The sequence below is a fragment of the Enhydra lutris genome, unplaced genomic scaffold, assembly GCF_002288905.1.
Source record: "Enhydra lutris kenyoni isolate GAN:26980312 unplaced genomic scaffold, ASM228890v2 scaffoldscaffold26, whole genome shotgun sequence".
Taxonomy (NCBI): Eukaryota; Metazoa; Chordata; class Mammalia; order Carnivora; family Mustelidae; genus Enhydra; species Enhydra lutris.
The window spans coordinates 9,580,533-9,603,690 of NW_019154110.1; the positions used below are offsets into that span (position 1 = coordinate 9,580,533).

At 40.0% G+C, this 23,158-nt stretch overlaps 1 protein-coding gene across 2 annotated transcripts in view; it reads left to right on the plus strand.

The window, feature by feature from the left end:
- The window catches only part of LOC111151383 (adaptor related protein complex 2 beta 1 subunit), a 129,835-nt gene that overhangs the window by 51,800 nt on the left and 54,877 nt on the right, over window positions 1-23,158 (plus strand). For both annotated transcript variants that reach the window (XM_022509370.1, XM_022509371.1), the window contains exons 12-14: window positions 751-849; window positions 8,249-8,508; window positions 16,082-16,274. In XM_022509370.1, the coding sequence (XP_022365078.1) occupies window positions 751-849; window positions 8,249-8,508; window positions 16,082-16,274 (552 nt within the window). The remainder of the gene's footprint in view (window positions 1-750; window positions 850-8,248; window positions 8,509-16,081; window positions 16,275-23,158) is intronic.

Sequence of the window (23,158 nt, forward strand, 5' to 3'; positions counted from 1 at the left end):
CTCTACCAAAATGGAGAGGGGACCTCAGAGCCACAGGCCTGGAGAAGCAGATAAATTATAAAACCCTTTTCCCCTGGCATTTGCACTCACACTGCACTTTGAAGGTCATGTATATAATTCGCCTTAGTAATTTTTTTTAAAGATTTTATTTATTTATTTGACAGACAGAGATCACAAGTAGGCAGAGAGGCAGGCAGAGAGAGAGGAAGAAGCAGGCTCCCTGCTGAGCAGAGAGCCCAATGCGGGGCTCTATCCCAGGACCTTGGGATCATGACCTGAGCCAAAGCCAGAGGCTTTAACCCACTGAGCCACCAAGGTGCCCCTCGCCTTAGTAATTTTAATGGGCTCTGTGAGGAATGCATACAAGCCTGTGGCTTTGTGTATGGTTCAGCAACCCACTCTTAATTAGCCGTGACCTGGTATGATTTTACTGTTTTTTGGCTCTTGTTCTAATATGACAGATAATTCCTTAATTCTCCCTAAGTTGTATCTTTTGGCAGAAGTATATAATAAAGGATTTAATAAATAATCAAGCAATTTTTGATGCCAAAAATGCAATTTGGGGATAAGAGGCTACCAAGTTCTTAATTGATGAATACCTTTGACCTGCTGTTTTTGATAATGGCTGAGTTCCAGCTTTGTCAGAAGCCCCATAGTAATTCATAGATGGTAAGCACTACTCTGGAAATGATGGTAGGGAATAATGCAGATGCCTTTCACTTTATCTGTTAAATTATGTCACGCTCTTAGGTGCAGCTCACTCTGCTTACTGCCATCGTGAAGCTGTTTCTCAAGAAACCATCAGAAACACAGGAGCTGGTACAGCAAGTCTTGAGTTTGGCAACACAGGTATGAAATCTAGAAAAAGCGTGGGTTTGATTGTCTGGTTTTATATTTCGGAAATTAGGAAACTCTAAGAAGACCCATTTGGAGAGGTTTTAATTGAAAAGGGTGCAGTCTTTAGATCCTGTTAAAATTTAAAAACAGTGTCTCTTATACCACTGAATTATAGCTAGTTCTATGGCTTTGCCAGTTTTTATCATAGTTAATGAAAATTGAACTTAGATTTTTTTTACTGTCAATGAAGGACCTACTATGTGAAAATGACATTGAGTCTCAACGATACTGGGTGATTCACTTGATTCTCTTTCCTTTTGGGGGACTTAATTTTAGATTCAAATCAAAGTACCATGCTGGTAAATGCCTTGACGAAGGTCTCAGGTATTGCTCTACCTTCTAGAGTTGATTGCCTGTCTCTTTAAAGAATTTTAAAGTACTTATGCTGCCTCCTTAATTATTGGATATTTTTGGTCCTCCCTAGGATGAGTTCTGATTTCAGGAATGTGGCAGCTGGCCATAGAGATCAGGTCATCGTTTTAGATCCACCGAGATCAAAATATATATATGTATTTTTTTTCAAAATATTTTTTTTTTATCTAATGTAACTAGAATAGTAATCATCAATTCATCATAATTTAGTTATGTTCTTAATTGAATTTATGAACAGGCTGGGTGTAGCAGGCTGTCAGAAGTTCAGGTGTGTGTCTATATAGATCTGAGTCAGATACTCAGTTTATCATTTTTCTTATTCATCTCTTTATAGTGGTATTTTATCAGAATTTAAAATCCTTTCACAATACTTTGCCTAGTTCTAACTTGTCATCTTTCCTGTTACTAATTTTACATCTTTTAGAATGTATTTGTTAGAGTTCTTTGAAGTGGTTTTTTTTTTTTTTTAAACTTCCCTTTTAAGCATCTTCCTTTGCCTGAAGCAAAGCAGTTTCTATAACCATCAAGGCAGTGGTTATTTAATATTACCTGTGTTGAAGGGAGTATTCTAGACTTCCTAGTCTTAGACCCTTGACCATTCGTTTGGATCAGTGTTAAGATGAATTTAAAACAAGTTTCGAAAGAGAATCTGGGCCTTTCTCTCTGCTCATCTGCAGGTAGGGATAGTCCTATAATCAAGCAACTGTCCTTGATAGGTTCCCCTTGTAATTCACAAGTTTTCAGCCCTATCTCCCATCTCCTATTTAAGTCTTATGGGTCTGTATTTAAAAGGCATCATCAGAGAGCTATATTTTGGATTCTTTTCAAGAGTTCAAACCTCAGTCTTGTCATCCCCCAGTATTTGTCAAAACTTGGCTGAGATAAAGTGTTTGGGGAGGATTGCTTAAAGGATATAAGGACTCTGTTCTTACTGATAGTCGAAATTCACCACTGAATCAAGCCAAATTATTAGAGGGCTGGCTAGCTAGATTGCATTTTACCTGGCCCCTAATAGAATTTCATTTATTAAACTGTATGGATACTGTCACCTTGTAGTAGGGGTTATCACGAAAAACTGTTCTCTTTGGATCTGTTGTCAAAGTTATTTGTTATTCCATGTATATGTTTTTTTCTCTGTGAGGTCCCATCAAACTCCTAACCACTTTTGGATTCTCCTCAGCATTGGTATGTAGTTAACCACCCATCTGAATAGCTTACCTGACTAGGTTTCTTGTTTGTATTGGAAACCTTAGAATCAAATTTAGGGATCTCCTGTAGAAAATGTGTAGGTCATTGTGGCATGCATTTTTCTGTTTTTAGTTTGATTTAGGCTCTCTAGCCTTAGATGCATTTTTGTAAGCTTTGCTAAGTCCTTTTCTTTTTTTTTTTTTTAAGATTTTATTTATTTATTTGACAGAGATCACAAGGACAGAGAGGCAGGCAGATAGAGAGAGGGAAGCAGGCTCCCTGCTGAGCAGAGAGCCCGATGCGGGACTCGATTCCAGGACCCTGAGATCATGACCTGAGCCGAAGGCAGCGTCTTAACCCACTGAGCCACCCAGGCGCCCCTGCTAAGTCCTTTTCTAGGACAGGGCAGGGTATAAGTAAACCATCAGACATTCCTGATTATAGCCTTTTTGTACAAGGACTAGTGTAGAATCTTTAATAATAACCATTTGTATTGTGCTTACTATGTGCCAGGCATTCTAGTAAGCACTTTACATATTAACTTAATTTCCGTAAGGGTTGCTACTGTTGTATTCTTTTTTTTTTTTTTTTTTTAATTTTATTTATTCATTTGCGACAGACCGATAGAGAGACCATGAGCAGGGGGAGGGGCAGAGGGAGAGGGAAAAGCAGATTCCCTGCCTAGCAGGGAGCCCAACATGGGGCTCTGGTCCCAGGAGCCTGGGATCACAACCTGAGCTGGAAGCAGAACCTTAACCATCTGAGCCACCCAGGCGCCCTGGTATTATTCCTATTTTATACATGAGGAAACTAGGACATGGGCCCTGTTAGTATGGGGCAGAGCTAGGACTCAAATCCTGGAAGCCTGGCTTCAGCGTCTTTGCCCTTCTCTACTCTGCTGTGCTGCTTCTCCAGTCTGAAGGTCAGGGATGACTTTGAGACTACGCATTCCCTTCTTTTCCCTGCTTAAAGCACTCTTGTGCATTACCCATACATATAAGTGAACTTAGTAGTTTTAAGATCATTGTGAATGATTATTTCATACTTGGTTATAAATAATTACTAAGCAGTTTCCCTAGCCCTGCCTTTTCTGTCCAGTTAATGAGATCTGAAGAGTTAGCAAAGAATAACAAGCACGTTTATATATTATGCATATATATGTAATTATTACTATTGTGCATATATATAATTTCCACTGGAAGTTTTGTCTCCTTTTTTCCCCCCTCAAGTTTGTGGAATAATAACCTAATACACACACACACACCCACACACACACCCCACACACACACACCCCCCGGTGCAAAAGGGTGGTTTTACTAAAGCACAGGGACAAGACCCATGGGCAGGAAGAGCTGCTGAACCTAGTACTTTTGGCTGGTACCAATTTAAATTGAGGGCAGTGTGATCTGCTAAGTTGTGTTAATTTGAATTGGGTGATGGGATTCTGTTTCTGCCACATCTCTGGTTCAGGACGTGACTGAGCACATTTCTTTCTAATATTGCTCTTCTCCCATCTCTACAGTAGAGTTAATTAATACTATTTTTTACCTGTGCTGAGAATTCAGTAAAGTATATGTGAAATATTTATGCTTCTAATTTTAAATAAAGTGGTGGTATAATTAGAAATATTATTAGGGGAAAGAAAATGAACCCTTGAATCCAAAACTTCATTTTAAAGATTTGTCTTCTTTGCTTTGGTAGTTAGAGAGGAGTTAGTTAAGAATATACACAGAAGTGTCCAGACTTTAGTAATTACCCTGTATAGTGTATGAAAGAAAAATTAAGATGAAGACTTCTCTCTCTGTGAACTAGAAAACCACCATCATCAAAATCACCTGTGCTGCTTGTTGCAAGTGTCAGTTCCTGGGCCTGCTCCTGACATAATGAATGAAACTCTGTGCTGTGGCCCTAGAATCTGCCACTGAGTGGCCTTTCCTGGTGTGTGCTAATGCTGACTCACAGTCCAGTGTAAGAATTGTTCTTTTAGAGCTTGCCTGAGAAGAATTATTTTGGAAGCTCTCAGATGTTTAGAAATGGACTCCCCCCACTCCCCGCCCCAGATCCTGGCAAGGAACTCTGGGGCTAGCAGAAAAACAGATCTAAAACCACATTTTCTGAGTCACCAAATACATTATGGCACCCTAAAATCATAAAAAGTTTCTATTTTCATGTCCCAAGTCCTTAACTGGGCCTGATTTTTAAAGTCTGTGTCTATTAAGATTTACAGTGTGTATATCCTTTATTTCTTACTTATTTTTTTTGAGAGAGAGCATGTGGTAGGGGGCCAGAGGGAAAGGGAGAAAGAGAATCTCAAGCAGGCTCCATGCCCAGCACAGAGCCCAACATGAGACTCAATCTCATGATCCTGTGATCATGACCTAAACCAAAATCAAGAGTCAGATTGAACTGGGGACGCCTGGGTGGCTCAGTCTGTTAAGCGTCTGCCTTCAGTTCAGGTCGTGATCCTCGGGGTCCTGGGATCCAGCCCTTTATCAGGCTTCCTGCCCAGTGGAGTGTCTGCTTCTTACTCTGCCTTTCCCCTCACCTCCGACTCGTGCTTGCCCTCTCTATCTTTCTCAAATAAATAAAGTCTTTAAAAAATAAAAATAAAAAGAGTCAGACTTAACTGACTGAGCCACCTAGGCACCCCTCAGTCTGTTTACCCTTTAATCCAATGATTCTGTACGCAGCATTTTGCCCTATTGCAGTGTTTTGAATTTGTTGGGGGAGGAGAAGGCCTCAAACTTTTTTTTGTAGATGTACATAATTTTGTAAATCCCCACAGGAATTTTTTCTTTTTGCCATTTGGTTAAGTATGTGTTTAATGGAGGAAATAAATAATTTGAAGTAAAAAAGTATTTTAATCAATATATTATTAAATTGTATTTTAAAGTTTAATACCTCAACAGTATTACTAATTTGTAAAGACAGAAGACTGAATTTCCCAGTCAATGAGGTGCATTATTCATTTTAATTATATAATAAAAAGCATAATTAGTTTATGAATTTCAAATGGTATGCTTTGGAGATTGAATATATAAATTAAGATTTAACTTTTAATTTATGTATCAACAAAAGCTGGGGTAGGATTGCTTTCCTGGCCTGTTATTTTGAGAAACTCGTATTCTATGCTATTAAAAAATCAGTTTATTTATATTTTATAATCTTCAAAGTTTGTTTCCAAATGAAAATCTGAGGAGGTTTCAGGCTGCTATTTATAAATGAATTACCTGACTCCTCAAAAACAAAACAAAATCATTTAAATTGGGTACTATCACTGTTTCCTTTTTTTAACTCTGGCATTTCAAATACTACAAACATTTTGATATGGTGTGTATGTATGATATATATATATGCACTTCTGTTCCAGTGATGCTACCTATGTATGTGTTAAAGATTATCTTAAGTTATGTTTACAGTTTTGATACTCTATTAACTAACTTGCCGTATCTTGGTATTCTTTATGCTTTTTTTTTTTTAAGCCAGTAATCCACTGTGGATGCAAATTAAATAATATACAACTGAAAAAAAACATGTAAAACCATGTAGTCAAAACCATTGGGTTCACTGCTTGTATTAAGATGAATGCTAAGTGCCTTACGTGGCTAAATCATAAACCAGTTCATCTGCTTACTTAGCAACTCACATGGAAGCACTCAGATTGGCCCAATTTTGAAGAAAATATTTTTGTAGCGTTTTAAATACAGATAACTGCAACAGGGACTTACTATTGTGGCAGTGGAACAGCATGGGCATACATGCCACCATATACACATACTCTGAGAGGTAGATACCAGGATATTTATTTCCACTCTGTAATGATCACATGAATGAATGAGTGAATGAATGAATGGCAGGAGGGAGGGAGAAAGAGGCAGGAATCTAAATGTCCATTAAAAGGCCTTAGTGATAATGCATTGCTGTATATATAGGGAAAATTGCAGGTGTATGTGCTAATGTGGAAAGTACCTTTCAGCGCAGTAAATATAATGTGAAACTAGTTTTGTATAAAATGAATATATGTATGCTGAGGAGCTTTCTGGAAGGATACATACCACACTGGAACGTTAAAGTGGGGAAGGTTTGGAAGTTTGGGAAGACTTAAAATTTTTATTTATTTTATTTTTTTATTTATTTTTAAAAATATTTTATTTGTTTATTTGACAGAGTAGGATAGAGAGCGGGAGAGCTTGAGCCAGGGAGAGGGGCAGAGGGAAAGGAAAAAGCAGTCTTCCCCACTGAGCAGAGAGCCCAATGTGGGGTTCAATCCCAAGACTCTGGGATCATGACCAGAGCTGAAGGCAGATGTTTAACCAACTGAGCCACCCAGGCGCCCCTGTTTGTTAAAGTTTTTTTAATTTTTTTTAAAGATTCTATTTTTTAATTTGACAGAGAGAGATCACAAGTAGGCCGAGAGGTAGGCAGAGAGAGAGGGGGTGAAGCAGCCTCCCTGCTGAGCAGAGCCTGATGCGGGGCTTGATCCCAGGATCCTGGATCATGACATGAGCCGAAAGCAGAGGCTTAACCCACTGAGCCACCCAGGCACCCCTAAAGATTTTATGTTTAAGTAATCTCTCCATCCAATGTAGGGCTTGAACTCATGACCCCCAGAACAAAAGTTGTTAACTCTACCAACTGAGCCAGCCAGGAGCCTCAGAGACTTATTTTTATATTACAAATTTCTAATTGTGATGTGGCATTGGTAATTTTTTTTTCTTAGCCATGAGTATGTATAAAATTATTTTAAAACTACTACAGAAAAAAAACAGATTAAGATGTCACCCCTTTGTGGAGATGCCTGGGTGGCTCGGTCGGTTAAGTGTCTGACTTCGCTGGGGTCATGATCTCAGGGTTCTGGGATTAAGCCCCATGTCTGGCTCCTCACTCAGCATGAAGTCTGCTTGTTCCTCACCCTTTACCCCTCCTCTTGCTTGTGCTCTCTCTCGAATAATAAAATCTTAAAAAAAAAAAAAAATTCTCTCCTTCTCCTTCTGTCCCTCCTCCCCCCACAAAATGTCACTCCTTTGGGAAGCACTCAGTTCCATGCTGTCTTTGACAATTTTTTATTGGTTTAGAGAATAGTACTTCCCATTCTGTATTGTAATAATTAGTACTCGGAGCGTGTCAAAGGCAGGCACTGTGTGTTGTCGTCCTTTACTTCCAAAGCCTAGTGTCTCGACCACAGGAGATACTTAGTAAATCCTTGAATGAGGAAAGAAGGTACAGGTGAAATATTTGTGAGGTATATTTCATGAGTAATCCTGCTAATATTTATAGCAGTTAAAAAACGTTATTTTTATGTTCCAAGGCCTTCTCAAGGAATTAATTTTTACCAGATTAAACTTCTGTTTTCCTTTTCCCAACTTCCCTTGAATTTCGGTTTTAGGACTAACCCATCTCAATTTATATTTAAATTCTTTGAAGCATTAGAGATTATAGAATTATGACTGTGTTAAAACAAAGTTGAGTTTAACTATTTTTTTTAAGGTTTTATGTATTTATTTGAGAGTGAGAGAGAGCTCAATTGGGGTGGGAGGTGCAGAGGAGAAGGGAGAGAAGCAGGCTTCCCAGCTGAGCAGGGAGCTAATCCAGGGAGCTGGATCCTGGGTCTCTGGGATCATGACCTAAACCGAAGGCAGATGCTTAACTGACTGAGCCACCTAGGCACCTGAGTTTAAATATCCGAACAACCAACTCTTTATAAGCATTGCCTAGATAAAAAGTCAAGCAGGATGGGTTTCTGTATGGAGAAAAGTTCCATTTAAACCTTCTTGCCCTTACCTTTCATTAGGATTCTGATAATCCTGACCTTCGAGACCGGGGCTATATTTATTGGCGCCTACTCTCAACGGACCCTGTCACAGCCAAAGAAGTAGTCTTGTCTGAGAAGCCACTGATCTCTGAGGAGACAGATCTTATCGAGCCAACTCTGCTGGATGAGCTGATCTGCCATATTGGATCTTTGGCTTCCGTGTACCATAAGCCTCCCAATGCTTTTGTGGAAGGAAGTCATGGAATCCATCGCAAACACTTGCCAATACATCACGGGAGGTAAGCATGTGAACTAGGTGGGTTTTTTTGTTTTGTTTTGTTTTTAAAGATTTATCTGACAGAGATCACAAGTAGGCAAAGAGGCAGGCAGAGAGAGGGGGAAGCAGGCTCCCTGCTGAGCAGAGAGCCTGATGTGGGGCTTGATCCCAGGACCCTGAGATCATGATCTGAGACTTAACCGACGGGGTTAAGGCAGAGGCTTAACCCACTGAGCCACCCAGGCGCCCCGAACTAGGTTTTGAGTGAGAAGTAACTCTCTAGACAGAGTTGGCGTTCCTCATGCTTTTATAGTCTACGAAAGAACTTGCTGTGCATTTTACAAACCTGCTGTACTGCCCTAGGGGCTCCATCTGAATAGCAGTGACCACAAACATAATAGGTGAAAGGCCCTCTGTGTTCTAATGTGGGAGTAGATAAGATAATGGCTTTAGAAAATGGTGAAGACCTTCTAAACTGATAAAGTTGAGAGTTGCTTAAATCTGTAGCTGAGGGTCGAGATCTTGTCAGGGCTGAAAATTGAGAAGAAATCTTTTATGTACCCTCAGCTTTTCTTTCTTTCTTTCTTTCTTTCTTTCTTTCTTTCTTTCTTTCTTTTTTAAGATTTTTTTTATTTATTTGAGAGAGAGAGCATAAGTGGCAGGGGCAGCAGGAAGGGATAGCAAAGGGAGAAGCAGACTCCTTGCTGAGCAAGGAGCCCAACATGGAGCTGGATTCCAGGAACCTGAGATCATGACCTGAGTTGAAGTTACCACCTTAACCGACCAAGCCATCCAGGTGCCCCTACCTTTAGTGTAACTTTGGTTGAAGCTTATGGATAACATTAGCAGATAGGCCTTTTGTGCTATAAAGCTAAAAATGAAATAATATTTGCAGGATTGTTTTATAAAAACCACCTAGATTCCTTCCTTCTCCTGGCTTTGGGCTTTGTTCTTTTTTTAATCTCTTTAAGGTGTGAGATTTAAGATTTAAGATTTAGGATTAAGATTAGGTGTGAGATTTTTCTTGCTCTTTGAGGTAAGCCTATATTGCTTTTACCTTCCTTCTTAGAATACCTTTACTGCATCCCAAAGACTTTGGACAGTTATGTTTTCATTTTCATTTGTCTTCATGTATTTTTTTATTTCTTTGATTTCGTGGTTGACTCATTCATTGTTTAGGAGCATTTTGTTCAGCCCCCATGTATTTATGTTCTTCTCTCAGAATTTTTCTTGTGGTTGATTTCTAGTTTTATATCATTGTGGTCATGTGGTCATCATGTGGTCATATACATTATATGATTTCAGACTTTTTGAATTTATGAGACTTGTTTTGTGACCTAAGATGTGATCTATTTTGGAGAATATTCCATGTGCACTTGGAATACACACAAAAATGTGTATTCTGTTTTTGGATGGAATGTTCTGAATATATCTGTTAAAAAAACATCTGGTCCTATGTGTCATTCAAAGCCGCTGCTTCCTTATTGGTTTTCTGTGCGGATGATATATCCACTGATGTAAATAGGTTGCTGTCCCCTGCTATTATTGAACTACTGTCAATTTCTTCCGTAATGTCTATTATTAGTTTGTATTTAGGTGCTCCCATGTGGGGTGCATTAATATTTATAATTGTTGTATTCTCTTGTTAGATTGTTTCCTTCATGAGGTGGTGTCCATCTTTGTCTCCTTACAGTCTTTGTTTTAAGGTCTGTTTTGTCCAGTGTAAGTATTACTACCCTGTCTTTTTGCTTCCATTTGCATGGTTAATGTGTTTCCATCCCTTCATTTTCAGTCTGCATGTGTCTTTAGGTCTGAAGTGAGTCTCTTGTGGGCAGCATATAGGTGGCTCTTGCTTTTTTATCCATTCAGTCACCCTGTGTTTTCTGATTAGAGCATTTAGACAGAATTGGGATGCAGCAGTGCTGTTCTAAGAGGGAAGATTACAACAGTACCTTCCTGGGGCCAACTCAGGAAGCAAGTAAAATCGCAACCTTATCTTATACCTAAAGGAACTAGAGAAAGAACAAAGCACAAAGCTGGTAGAAGGAAGGAAATAGTAAAGATTAGAGTAGAAATAAATAGAGACCAAAAAAATAATAGAACAGATTAAGGAAACCAGGAGCTGGTTCTTTGAACAGATCAATAAAATTGCTAAATCTTTAGTCAGACTCATTTAAAAAAGAGAAAGGACATATTTAAAAAGGAGAGGACAGGGGCACCTGGGTGGCCTAGTTGTTAAGCATCTACCTTCAGGTCGGTCATGGTCTCAGGATCCTGGGTTCGAGTTCTACATTGGGCTCCCTGCTCCGTGGGAAGCCCTCTCCCACTCCCCCGTTTGTGTTCCCTCTCTCACTGTGTCTCTTTCTGTAAAGTAAATAAATAAAAAATTTTAAAATAAAATAAAAAGGAAAGGACATGGGATGCCTGAATGGCTCAGTCGGTTAAGCATCTGCCTTTGGCTCAGGTCATGATCCCAGGGTCCTGGGATCAAGGACCTCATTGGGCTCCCTGCTTAACGGGGAGCCTGCTTCTCCCTCTCCCTTTGCTGCTCCCCCACTGTGCTCTCTATCTCTCTCTGACAAATAAATAAAATCATAAATAAGTAAATAGATAGACAGGCTGGAAAGGAAAATGTCCAAGCAAATGTTTATTGATATTCATTGGTCTTCACTTGAGTTGACTCTCTGGTTTTAGGGCATTTGCTGTGATTTTCACCCAGAGGAAGTTGTGGCTTCATAAGGATTAGGCCTTGTAACGGTAGGGTGTTTCTCCTGTAGACAAGCATACTTGACCTTCTAGATGTGACATTTGACTTCTAAGTACATCATCTCTCAGTCTCTTAAGTTTGGGTAATAAGTACCGATTTTCGTTCTTTCCTTTTTTTTTCTTTTTTAAAGATTTTATTTATTTATCTGACAGACAGAGATCACAAGTAGGCAGAGAGGCAGGCAGAGAGAAAGGAGGAAGCAGTCTCCCTGTTGATCAGAGAGCCCGATGTGGGTCTTGATCCCAGGACCCTGGAATCATGACCTGAGCTGAAGGCAGAGGCTTTAACCCACTGAGCCACCCAGGCACCGAGTACCGATTTTCTTTTTAACTTGCCTCTGTAACCATATTTATAGGCCATTTATATTACCTTTCTCATGATAACTTTTGATCCTCAGAGGGGGGAAGCTAACGAAATCAACAAATAAAAACAGCCCATTCTAGAACACAAGAAAAGGACCAGTATTTAAACTAAAAAGAAACAGTCTCTTACATAAGGTCTTTATCTGATTAATAGTCTTTTTATAGGGGCGCCTGGGTGGCTCGGTGGGTTAAAGCCTCTGCTTTCGGCTCGGGTCATGATCCCAGGGTCCTGGGATCGAGCCCCGCGTCGGGCTCTCTGCTCAGTGGGGAGCCTGCTTCCTCCTCTCTCTCTGCCTGCTTCTCTGCCTACTTGTGATCTCTGTCTGTCAAATAAATAAATAAAATCTTTAAAAAAAAAATAGTCTTTTTATAATTTGTTACCTTCACAGTCCCTTATGTGGTTCCTTTTTAGATAATCTTTGTGTGTGTGTGCATTTGTACTTGTATTGTCTTTTTTTTTTTTTTTTTTTTAAGATTTTATTTATTTATTTGACAGAGATCACAAGTAGGCAGAGCGGGAGGCAAATGGCGGGGCGGGGGGGGCGCCTGGGTGGCTCAGTGGGTTAAAGCCTCTGCCTTCGGCTCAGGTCATGATCCCAGGTACCTGGGATCTAGCCCCGCATCGGGCTCTCTGCTCCGCAGGGAGCCTGCTTCCTCCTCTCTCTCTTCCTGCCTCTCTGCCTACTTGTGATCTCTCTCTGTCAAATAAATAAATAAATCTTTAAAAAAAAGTGGGGGGGAGAGCAGGCTCCCTGCTGAGCAGAGAGCCCTGCTGAGCAGGGCTTGATCCCAGGACCCTGAGATCATGACCTGAGCCGAAGGCAGAGGCTTTAACCCACTGAGCCACCCAGGCACCCCATGTACTTGTATTGTCTTTTTAAGGGAAACACAAATGCATAAAAATCCCTTTTGAAATAAATAGGATGATGCAAATGGTGTATCCATAATAGTACTGACAATACCTACCTCTGTTCTGCAGCATTTAGTTAAGAAGTGCTATGCCAGGGCACCTGGGGGCTCAGTCTTTAAGTGTCTGCCTTGGGCTCAGGTCATGACCCCAGGGTCCTGGGATGGAGCCCCGAATCGGGCTCCCTGCTCTGTGGGAAGCCTGTTTCTCCCTCTCCCATTCCCCCTGCTTGTGTTCCCTCTCTCGCTGTGTCTCTCTCTGTCAGATAAATAAATAAAATCTTAAAAAAAAAAAGTGCTGTGCCTCTGACATGAAATACAGTTACACTATAAAACTTTATTCTGCCTCTTCTAGAGATCTAAAAATGCTTACTTAACTAAATCTTTTAAAATCACTTGGAAAAGAAAAGGTGGTTTTTAGTTGGCTCTCGCTTACTAAAACTTGTCAGCTGCTTTGGGCAGGGGATGGTAAATAGTTGTCTACTTTAGCAAAACCTCACCTTTTAAAAATATTGCTTTGGTGACAATTATGCAGTTATTTCCTGGAAGTTTACCATGGGATTTTCTTAATTGTCATTCTCTCTTCTCTTTTAAAATTATTATCTAAGATTGGTTTTACTTTGTTCTTAAATGTTTGGAAGAATTCACAGTGAAACCATCTGAATGTAGAATTTTCTTTGTAGGATTTTCCGTTCTACCTTCCCTCCTCCACTTTTTAAATTGATATATCATTTATAATAATCTTAATAGTGCACTAACCTTTAGTGTATAGCTCAGTAGGTTTTTCCATATATATACAATCATAACTGCATTGATCAAATATTTGTAGCACCCTAGAAGATTATTCATGCCCCTTTGCTGTTAATACCCACTCTCCAAAGATAACCATTGTTTTGACCTCTTTTATTTATTTGTTTAAAGATTTTATTTATTTATTTGACAGAGAGAGAGAGAGATCACAAGTAGGCAGGGAAGCAGGCTCCCCGCTGAGCAGAGAGCCTGGTGCAGGACTTGATCCCAGGACCCTGAGACCATGACCTGAGCTGAGGGCAGAGGCTTAACCCACTGAGCATCCAGGCGCCCCCATTGTTTTGACTTCTGTCACTATAGTTTTGCTTCTTCTTGAACACAATATAAATCAATTCTGTTTCTTTTTATTGGTGTATAGTATTCCATTGCCTGACTATACCACAATTTACTTCTGTCTTCTGTTGATGTACCTTTGCATTGCTTTCAGTTTGGGGCTCTTAACGGATAAAGCTGCTATGAATATTCTTGTGTATGTCTTAGACTTACATACTTACTTCTCTTGTGTATACAACTAGGAATGGAATTGCTGGGTCACAGAATAGATGTATATGTAGCTATAGGAGACGCTGCCAGTTTTCCCAAGAGATTGTACCAGTGTGCACGTCCAGCAGTCTATGAGTTCTAGGTGATCCACATGCTGGTGGGCACTTGGGGTTGTCAGTCCTGTCCATTTTTGCCATCCTGGCAATACGTGATGGGGTCTTGCTCTAGTTTTCATTTGCATTTTCCTGTTGAGTAGAGACGGCTTAAGTCCCTCTTCAGGTATATATACTGCTAGTAGATCCCGTTTTGTGACATGCCAGATCTTCTCCTTATTTTTTTTTTTTATTTTTTTTTTTTATTTGACAGAGAGAGAGATCACAAGTAGGCAGAGAGGCAGGCAGAGAGAGAGGAAGGGAAGCAGGCTCCCTGCTGAGCAGATAGCCCGATGTGGGGCTCGATCCCAGGACTCCGGGATCATGACCTGAGCTGAAGGCAGAGGCTTTAACCCACTGAGCCACCCAGGTGCCCCTCCTTCTCCTTACTTTTTAATGGGTTCTCTTTTTCATTGTAGGAATTCTTTATATAATAATTGAACGATGCTCTCAGTTTCAGTGAAGTCCGGATAATCATTTTTTTCCTTTAATACCTAGTGTTTTCTGTAGAAACTTTTGTCTTCTCCAAGGCCATCAAGGTACTCTCCTAGGTTTTTCCCTTCACACTTACGTTGGCTTTGTGTCTTTAATTTTTATTTTGTGAGGTACAAGAGCCAAGGCTCATTTTTTTCCTCACGCAGCTGCCCAGTTGACCCTACAACATCTGTTATCTCTTGGAACTCACCACTTTTTATGTGCGGTGGCAGTAGCAGTTTAGCTTACTCTTTGCCGATCTCCATACTCATTCTTCGAACTTCAGTCCATTTGACACACAGCTGCTAGAGTAATGTTTTTGTAATGTTATTTTTAGTTCTTGGTTCAACAAATCAAAGTGATTCTGCATTGCCTATCATAAAAATTAACTTCCCAGGCTAGTTTTCAGTTTTCTCTCTCGCATCTTCTCTTTTCAAAGATTTTATTTATTTGATAGAGACACAGCGAGAGAGGGAACACAGGGAGGGGCAGTGGGAGAGGGAGAAGCAGGCTTCCCGCTGAGCAGGGAGCTCAATGCAGGGCTCAATCCCAGGACCCTGGGATCATGAGCTGAAGGCAGATGCTTAACGACTGACCCACCCAGGCGCCCATCATCTTCTCTTTCCCAAAATCTTAATCCCAGTTTCTGTTCCTGCCGATATAAATTTTTCACCACCCCTGATGTCATGTTGTTCATTTCTGTGCCTTGGCACAAACCATCCGTTCCTTTAGGGAAAGTCTCTCCCTGTTATTTCCTCATAGCTGTGCTGTTCTTCAAAATCTGGTCATAAAACCAGTCTCAGAAGCTTTTAGAATCAGCTCTACCTGACTGGTTCTGTTTCTCAGCTATATCCTGTCAGTATGCAGACACTCCTATAGTACTCATTTCTGCTATTGTATTACACAGTGAATGTGCTTTGCAGTCATTTTGTAAATGCTGCTTTTTGTTGTTGTTTAAGTTATTTGAGGACAGGAAATACATTTCCTTTTTAAAAAATATGGCCCTAAGGTTCTCATTAGGGTGCTCCATCATAGTTTAGGTGCTCAGTTAAAATTGACTGCTGAGTCTATATAGTATACATTTATTTTCATTTTAGCACCCATATTTTGATAAAAATAAGAATTGCTGTCATCTCTTCCTGTTCATCAGCAGATGATTATGAAATAATTTTTTTGAGGGGCCTGGCTGGCTCAGTCGGTAGAGCATACAACTCTTCATTTCGGTGTTGTGAGTTTGAGCCCCACATTGGGTATAGAGATTATTTAAAAATAAAATCTTTTAAAAAATAATACTGCTAAAAAGTAAGTTTTATTTTTTTGTTTTTGTTTTCTCTCCTGTGTCTTTTTTAAGATTTTATTTATTTATTAGAGAGACAGAGATCACAAGTAGGCAGAGAGGCAGGCAGAGAGAGAGAGAGGAAGGGAAGCAGGCTCCCCACTGAGCAAAGAGCCCAACACGGGGCTTGATCCCAGGACCCTGAGATCATGACCTGAGCTGAAGGCAGAGGCTTTAACCCACTGAGCCGCCCAGACGCCCCTCTCCTCCTGTGTCTTAAAGACCTGATATTCACTTACTCCTTGTTATTATGTTCTGGATAAAACTGACTTTTCCTTTCTCCCTCCTTGTGTGTGTCACTGCAGCACTGATGCAGGTGACAGCCCTGTTGGCACCACCACTGCCACGAACCTGGAACAGCCTCAGGTCATCCCCTCTCAAGGTGACCTTCTAGGAGACCTTTTAAACCTTGACCTCGGTCCCCCAGTCAATGTGCCACAGGTGTCCTCCATGCAGATGGGAGCAGTGGATCTCTTGGGAGGAGGACTAGATAGTCTGGTAAGTATCTTTCTTCCTTCTTTCTTTCGGTGATTTTAAATTCTTTATAGCTAAAGAGCTTTAGATTATTCAGCTTTTTAGAACTAGACCTTTCCTTGATGAGCAGAACAATGTCCTGTGATAAAGGACAGGATTTTTTGTCTTCCTGGAATTAATTGATATTGTCAATTAAGTAATTGTTATGGGGCATGTTTGCAACTGTGCAGGATTGTTTTGTTGTCCTGCCTCTAAATAGAACTTTTGATATTTAGCCAACCTATTGTTCAGCAATCTTAATATTTAGTGTTCTTTCCAGAGCTGCTTATTCCTCTTGCTTCTTAACTCTGGATAGCCCCTATAATTCCTTCGACCCTGAACAGCATTTAAATGACCTCATAGAGATCATCCTATCTTGAGGCTTTCAAATCTTTGCCTTTTTTATATTTTATTGATTTATGCCCCAATTCTGAAGGGTTTTAAGGCAGCCCTATGAACCATTTGTGTAAAAAATGAACCTTTATTACAGTTGGGGAGTACTGCTTGATTGGTTCTATTTGTCCCCCTTCTTCCTCCTACCCATACTTCCAATTTAATTAGCTTCCAGGATTCTAATAATAAAAGGCTCCAAAGTCCAGAGTATCTGTGAATATGTGCCACCAATAGGAACTAAAATTAGTTTTCGTTGCTGTACAAGATAAATGAGAAATATTAAGGATGACCTTCCATCTGTGTAGAGAAGGCCAGAAAAATAACTTATGTATAAGTTTTATTTATTTGTGTGTGTGTATATATATACACACGCACACACACACGTATCTGTATGTGTATATATATATATGTCACATCACATGGCTCTCTACAAACCAATTGTGGTGGAATTAGAGGAGCTCTTTTAGCTAGACACTTGTACATGTTTGTCTGCAAAGACGCCAACAAACTTACCTCCCAACATCAGAAATTGGAAGACATGCCATAGATAGGAAAGTATATGTTCTCAGAGATTACATAAATGAAACAGCCTCACTTTCTGCTACACACACCAGCCTTTTCTGTGTTAGGAGGAGCATTATGTCTGGGATTTATGCCAGCCAATACAGGTACATTTAATTCTTGGCTGGCAGAGGGTCTAAGAAAATAGGGTTACAGTCATATCTCTGTGGATTGTGCATTTTACTAATGGAAAGTCACTGCTTTTGGAGTCTGTACACTAACCAAGCCCTAGACACCAGCTCATAGGGATGCAGGTAGCACTTATTATCTTTACTGGGAATGGAAGCATCTGCTTTTTATATTCATATATTTAATGAGTGGATTTGACCAATTATATAAGAATAGTTTCCTCATATGATCATTCTGCATGGCTACATAGCCTCCCTGTAGACTCAGAAGGATCTGTGGAGTCTCTCAGGAGACTAAAAAGTGAATACTGAAATTTTAATGGATTCTCCCAGACATTCCACGTAACCTTTGAAATAGCTCTTCCTGTTCTGTTGACACATCACCCACAAGTTAAATGTTACATCCTCCTCAACTCAAGTTTATGCCTTAACAACCCTATTTATTAATTTACTTGGTGGCTGACAACATGAACCTAAGAATGACAAAGAAATTAAGCTTGAAGGAGGGAGGGAAGAAAGAGGCCCTGTATTTTAATGTTGTCTGGATTTTACGCTCTTATTTCTTGACCCACTTTAGCATGGAAGGAAAGGGACATGATATTTTCATGTGGCTTTGTATTAGCAATTGCTGGCCCTTAACGTCCATGAGTTTTCTTCCTTATATTTTGTTTAACTATCTACTCATCTGTTAAAATTCCCATAAGTGCTACTTCAAATAGGAAAAAAAAATGTTACGTTTTTAGGTTGTGGTAGCCAGAGTCACACATGGGCCTTTTTATTTCTTTCTTTTTGTTAAGGATGTTCTTTTGGGGGTGGGGAGTACGTTGTTTTCCCATTTGGATTTGTAAATATCACACAGCCTTTTTGCTATGGAGGCCCAGTAATGTTCCGATGTAACTCTGTATTTTACCTCTTCCTGACTTCAGGATTCAAAATGGTATACTTGGTGTTACAGCCCTAGAAAGTCATACAGTTTTCAGCTTATTCTATGGTACAAATATATCTCAGATATCAAAATGAGTAAAGGCGCTTTTTGCTTTGGATCTGTACGGAGTTAAATATATACTCACTCAGAGAACTAAGATCCTTTTAAGAGAACATCACAAGGAAAGCCTAAATCTGGCTGCACGGAAGGTGAGTTTCCAAGGCAGCTGTAGACTGTGCCGTTTTAAAATGTTTTTATTGTTGTTTTGTAAATTATCTAAAGAGGGAAGTAGTCCTCAGAGTTTTTACTTAATCTGTATAGATAGTGCTGTTTCTTGAGTGAATCTTTTCCTTACGGCAGTGCTTCTCAAACTATAATGTAAGTCTGTATAAATCCTATATATCTCCTGGAGAACTTGTGTAAGGCAGATTCTGATTTAGTTGGTGTGAGGTGAGACCGAGGAGTCTGCATTTCTAACAAGCTCCCGGCTCCATGGGCCATATTTTGCATAAAACCGTACAATTTCTGGGACCGCTTCAGTGTGGTACTTGACCCGTAGCTGTTGGTAAACCCAGATGCCTTTTTCTCTTGACTTAGCAGTAAACACACACCTAGAAAGAGGGGTTCTCTTCTGCCCCAAATTGAGGGAGGGCAAGAAACTCCTAAAATTATTTTTGGATAGTAATAAAAGAAGGAAAGGTCCTCCTTTTACTCTCTAGGAAGAATAGTGTTGCTGGGAGTGGTAGCTTTTCACCCAGACCCCGATGTAAGATTTGGCCTGGGTTAGAGTTACATGCTCACCTGTCACGGAGCACTCAGGTTACCGCAGTGTTCACTTCAGAAGGGCGGGCAGCAAGGTCTCTGTGTGGTCACTGCTGCTTTTATCATTGCTGTCTAAGGGAACCTACCCACAGGGGTCGGTGGCGTGCTGCTAATGAAGTATGGCAGCTACAGACCTTTTATTTAAGCTTTTGGGGTTCTCAGCTCCAGCTGCATAGTTAGTTCCACATTAGTACCATAGTTTAAAAAAAAAAAAAAAGCTATCAGGGCACCTGGGTGGCTCAGTCAGTTAAGCGTCTGAATCTTGGTTTTGGCACAGGTCAAGATCTCAGGGTCATGAGGTGGACCCCTGCGTCTAGGCTCCACACTCACTGGGAAGTCAGCTTGAGATTTTCTCCCTTTCCCTCTCCCCCTACCCCTATCCCCACTCGTGTACACACACACTCTCTCTCTCTCTCTCACACACACATACACACACACACTCTCTCTCTCTCCCTAATAAATAAATCTTAAAAACACACACACACACAGAAAAACAAGCTATCAGTGTTTGGGCCCAATCCCAGAGCAGTTAAACAGGAATTTTCTGGGAGACAGGACCTAGACATTGATATTTTGGAAAGATAGCCAGGTTATTTTAATTTTGCATCCAAGGTTCAGAACATTGAGCCAAAGGAAGTTCCAAATGGAGTTCAGTAGAGATGTTAAAAATTCATCTCTAAGCCAAGGCAATGATTTCTACTGAAGAATTATACTCTGGTGAGCCTCTTCAGTACCTCCTACAAAAACAGGCCTCTCTGACTACCTCGGTTCCTTCCCCGTCTCCCCAGGACATTTTTATTATATTTTGCAGTGAGGTAGTCCAGCCTACCAGAAATTGACCAAAAGTTGAATTTGACCAATTTAGATGTAGTTGCTCATTCCCAGGGTTCTTTTCACCTTTGCTCACTTTGTATAATTGGAGACTGAAAATTATTTTTTGTATTTTAGATTGTTACCTGTTCTTCTGTTTTTTTGTGTTTTTTTTTTTTTGTTTTGTTTTTTTTTTTAAGAGTATGTGCTTAGGGTGGGGAGGAGGGGCAGAGGGAGAGAGAGAATCCCAAGCAGGCTCCGTGCTCAGTGCAGAGCCCAACGTGGGACTCAATCTCACAATCCTTTGATTTTGATTTTGACCTGAGCCAAAATCAAGAGTTGAACGCTTAACCGACAAACCACCCAGTTGCCCCTCTGTACTTTCGTCTTAAAACTTGAAAATTCACTAGGGAGTTATTCTTCTTCTCTTTTCATATTCTGGTGATCCTTACATTAGATCTTATTTACCTTCTTTCACTGTTGTAAAATTTTGAGATTTAGTGAATTGAGGCTTTTTCTAGAATTGTCATTAAGGAAGTACTTATCTGTTAATTTATTTACTTTATCATTATTATTATTTGCCACAACATACCTGAAGACTCCATCCTTCTTCCATCAATAATAGTGACCCACAGAGCTGTGATTTTTAAATGAAGAAAAGCGAGTGGAGAGAGATATTGGTGTGATGTAAAGAAAACACACATACTCCATGCTTCCTAGTTGATTCTTACTTATCAAAGGCAGGCACCTTTGAAAATCATTGATTTAGGAAGAGATTCAAATTTTAAAAATGGAATGCTTTTTCATCACAGGACTCAAATCAAAATGGATTTTTTCCATATTCTTTTCAAAAGTCTCCTTACTGAAATATCCCTGTTTTTAGTTTCTACCTGCCTTAGTGTATTCTCTTTTGCTTGAACTCTGTGGATATTTTCCTCCTTCTGTTACTCTAAACTTAACTGTCACTTTGACGTAGATTGAATGTAGTGAAATTTACATGGTTGATGTAAATGTACATGTGAAGCAGGACAGTTGTACTCTCTAAATGTAGGCTTACAAAAGTTGCTTCAGTCTTTTTGTTTCTTGGTTTCAGAAGTGTTGTGTGGGTCTTTTGTTGCCTCTGATATGGAATCTGAGAAAGTGCTCATTCTGGGTAGTGTGACTTTTCTGACAGTGCAGATCCTGGTTTGGTGTAGTGTGGGAGGTGACCTGAGGCCCATGTGTATGACTCCTGCATACATGTTGTAAAGATAGACCATTTCCTAGTAAGTCTGACATCTGTGAGATTTCACTAAAGTAATAATTGAATCTTGATTTTTTTTTTTTTTTTTTTTTTTTTTTTGGTCACCTTTACTTTCAGGCTGTCAGCAGAGGCCTTGGCTAAATTATAGCCTTTTGCTCATCCAAGGTGCTGTGCATTATTCTATTTAGATAAATGGTGCTATTGTACATCCAGACTGGAAAGGAAGCATTATCCAGAGTGCCCTTTCTCTTTGCTGACAGAGGTTTTCCAGCCAGAAAAATGTCCTTTCAGTGTGCCCAGCTGGAATAGTGTGGGCTAGAGGAGAAACTGCCTTGTCCTAAATGCAGTGTATGTTTTTCAAATCCTCCCACTCTATTTGTTTTTTCCCCCAGTATAATTAACGTACAGTGTTAATGTCAGGTGTACAATATAGTGATCCAGCAATTCTCTGCATTTCTCAGTATTCGTCATGATAAGTGCACCCTCCCACCCTTTTCTTGCAGATTTTTATTTTTACTTTTCAGAAGTTTTAAGTCAGATACTATTTTAGTGATAATCTTAGTTTTTTTTTTAGCCCATAGGACTAAACTACTACGTACTTGTTTTGCATCTTCCTGTTTCTTCCTCTGGAAAAGATTTGTAGTGATTAAAGAGCTTAAGTTTTAGAGTTGGTGGTGTTGGAAGAAATGTTTGTGAATTATAGCCCAGTTTTGCCTGGTAAATTCTTCAGTGTGGCTTCTGTACCACTGTCTTTTTTTCAGACAGTTTTGGGGAATAATTACCCAATACTGAGTTTCTATTGCTGTTCCAGTTTCCTGTGCTTAGAACTTTTATAATTTCTAATCCCCAAAATAATTCTGCAGGGAAATTATATTGGGCCCCATTTCAAAACAGGAAACTGAAGGTGGCATAGCAAGGAAGTCTCAGAATCAAGATTTGAACCCCGGACTCTCCTGAGATTCCTCCAGTTTGTTATTGTCGTCTTCTAGAATAGAGTCCAGTCTCACTTCACATTGGTCCTGCTCAGATGGGGTACACAGTGTCTGGAGTGCACAGCAAAGTGCAGGAGGCATTTGTAGCTGCAGAATAAATTTGGCTCATCCGTCTTGCAGTGTCATTCTTACGTGATGGTAAGCAAAGTCAACACCGACGAAACACTGCTGTGTTAAGGCTTAGACTATAAAAGTGCATGAATGCTTAAGCCAGAACACAAAGCTTGTTTGCCCTCTGCCTCTTCTCACTGTACCTCCTGGGTGCTCTGGGTATATGAGTTTGGGCTGGCTTGCCACTAGGAGGCATAGGAACATTTGAGAAAGTCTAGAAGTGTATTCATTCGTGAAAAGAAGGACTGGATAAGTTCATACATCTATCTTGCAACAAAAGGAGCAAGATTGTTCATCTTACCCTCTTGTAAGTAGAGCCATGAAATCATATCATCAAATCTTCTCATCTGTTTGTCAGTGAGCTGTGATACAAAACACTAGTGCTTTCAGAGCCGGTAAATGATGCGCAGGGCATTCTGCTGTGGAAGACTTGCTGTCAGAACTGTTCAGACAATAATACATTTCTTCTCTAAAAAGGACTTGGGCTGGGGGTTGGGTCCCTTTTTTCCCTAACTGGTTCTGTTCCTGTGTGTTAGAAATGTCAGGGCCAATACAATGCGCTAGGCCAGTTGATGAAACGGTTTCATCAGACTTCTGTCCATTTTGTGATAATTTTCTCCAATAAAATGATTCATTTCCAAATTACCTCCCTGAGAAGTAATATTGCCAGTGTCTCTGCTTGTATGGTTAATAGAACATTCATTCACTGAATCAATATTCGAGTGCTGATTCTATATCAGATTTTATTCTGTGTACTGGGAATATAGTTGTGAATAGCCCTTGCAAGCTTGTGTTCTAGTAGAGGAAAGAGAGATGACAACTAAAGAGTCAGGTAGTAAGTATTGCAAAAGAAAATGAAACAGGATGCATAGCTTCTCCTGTGG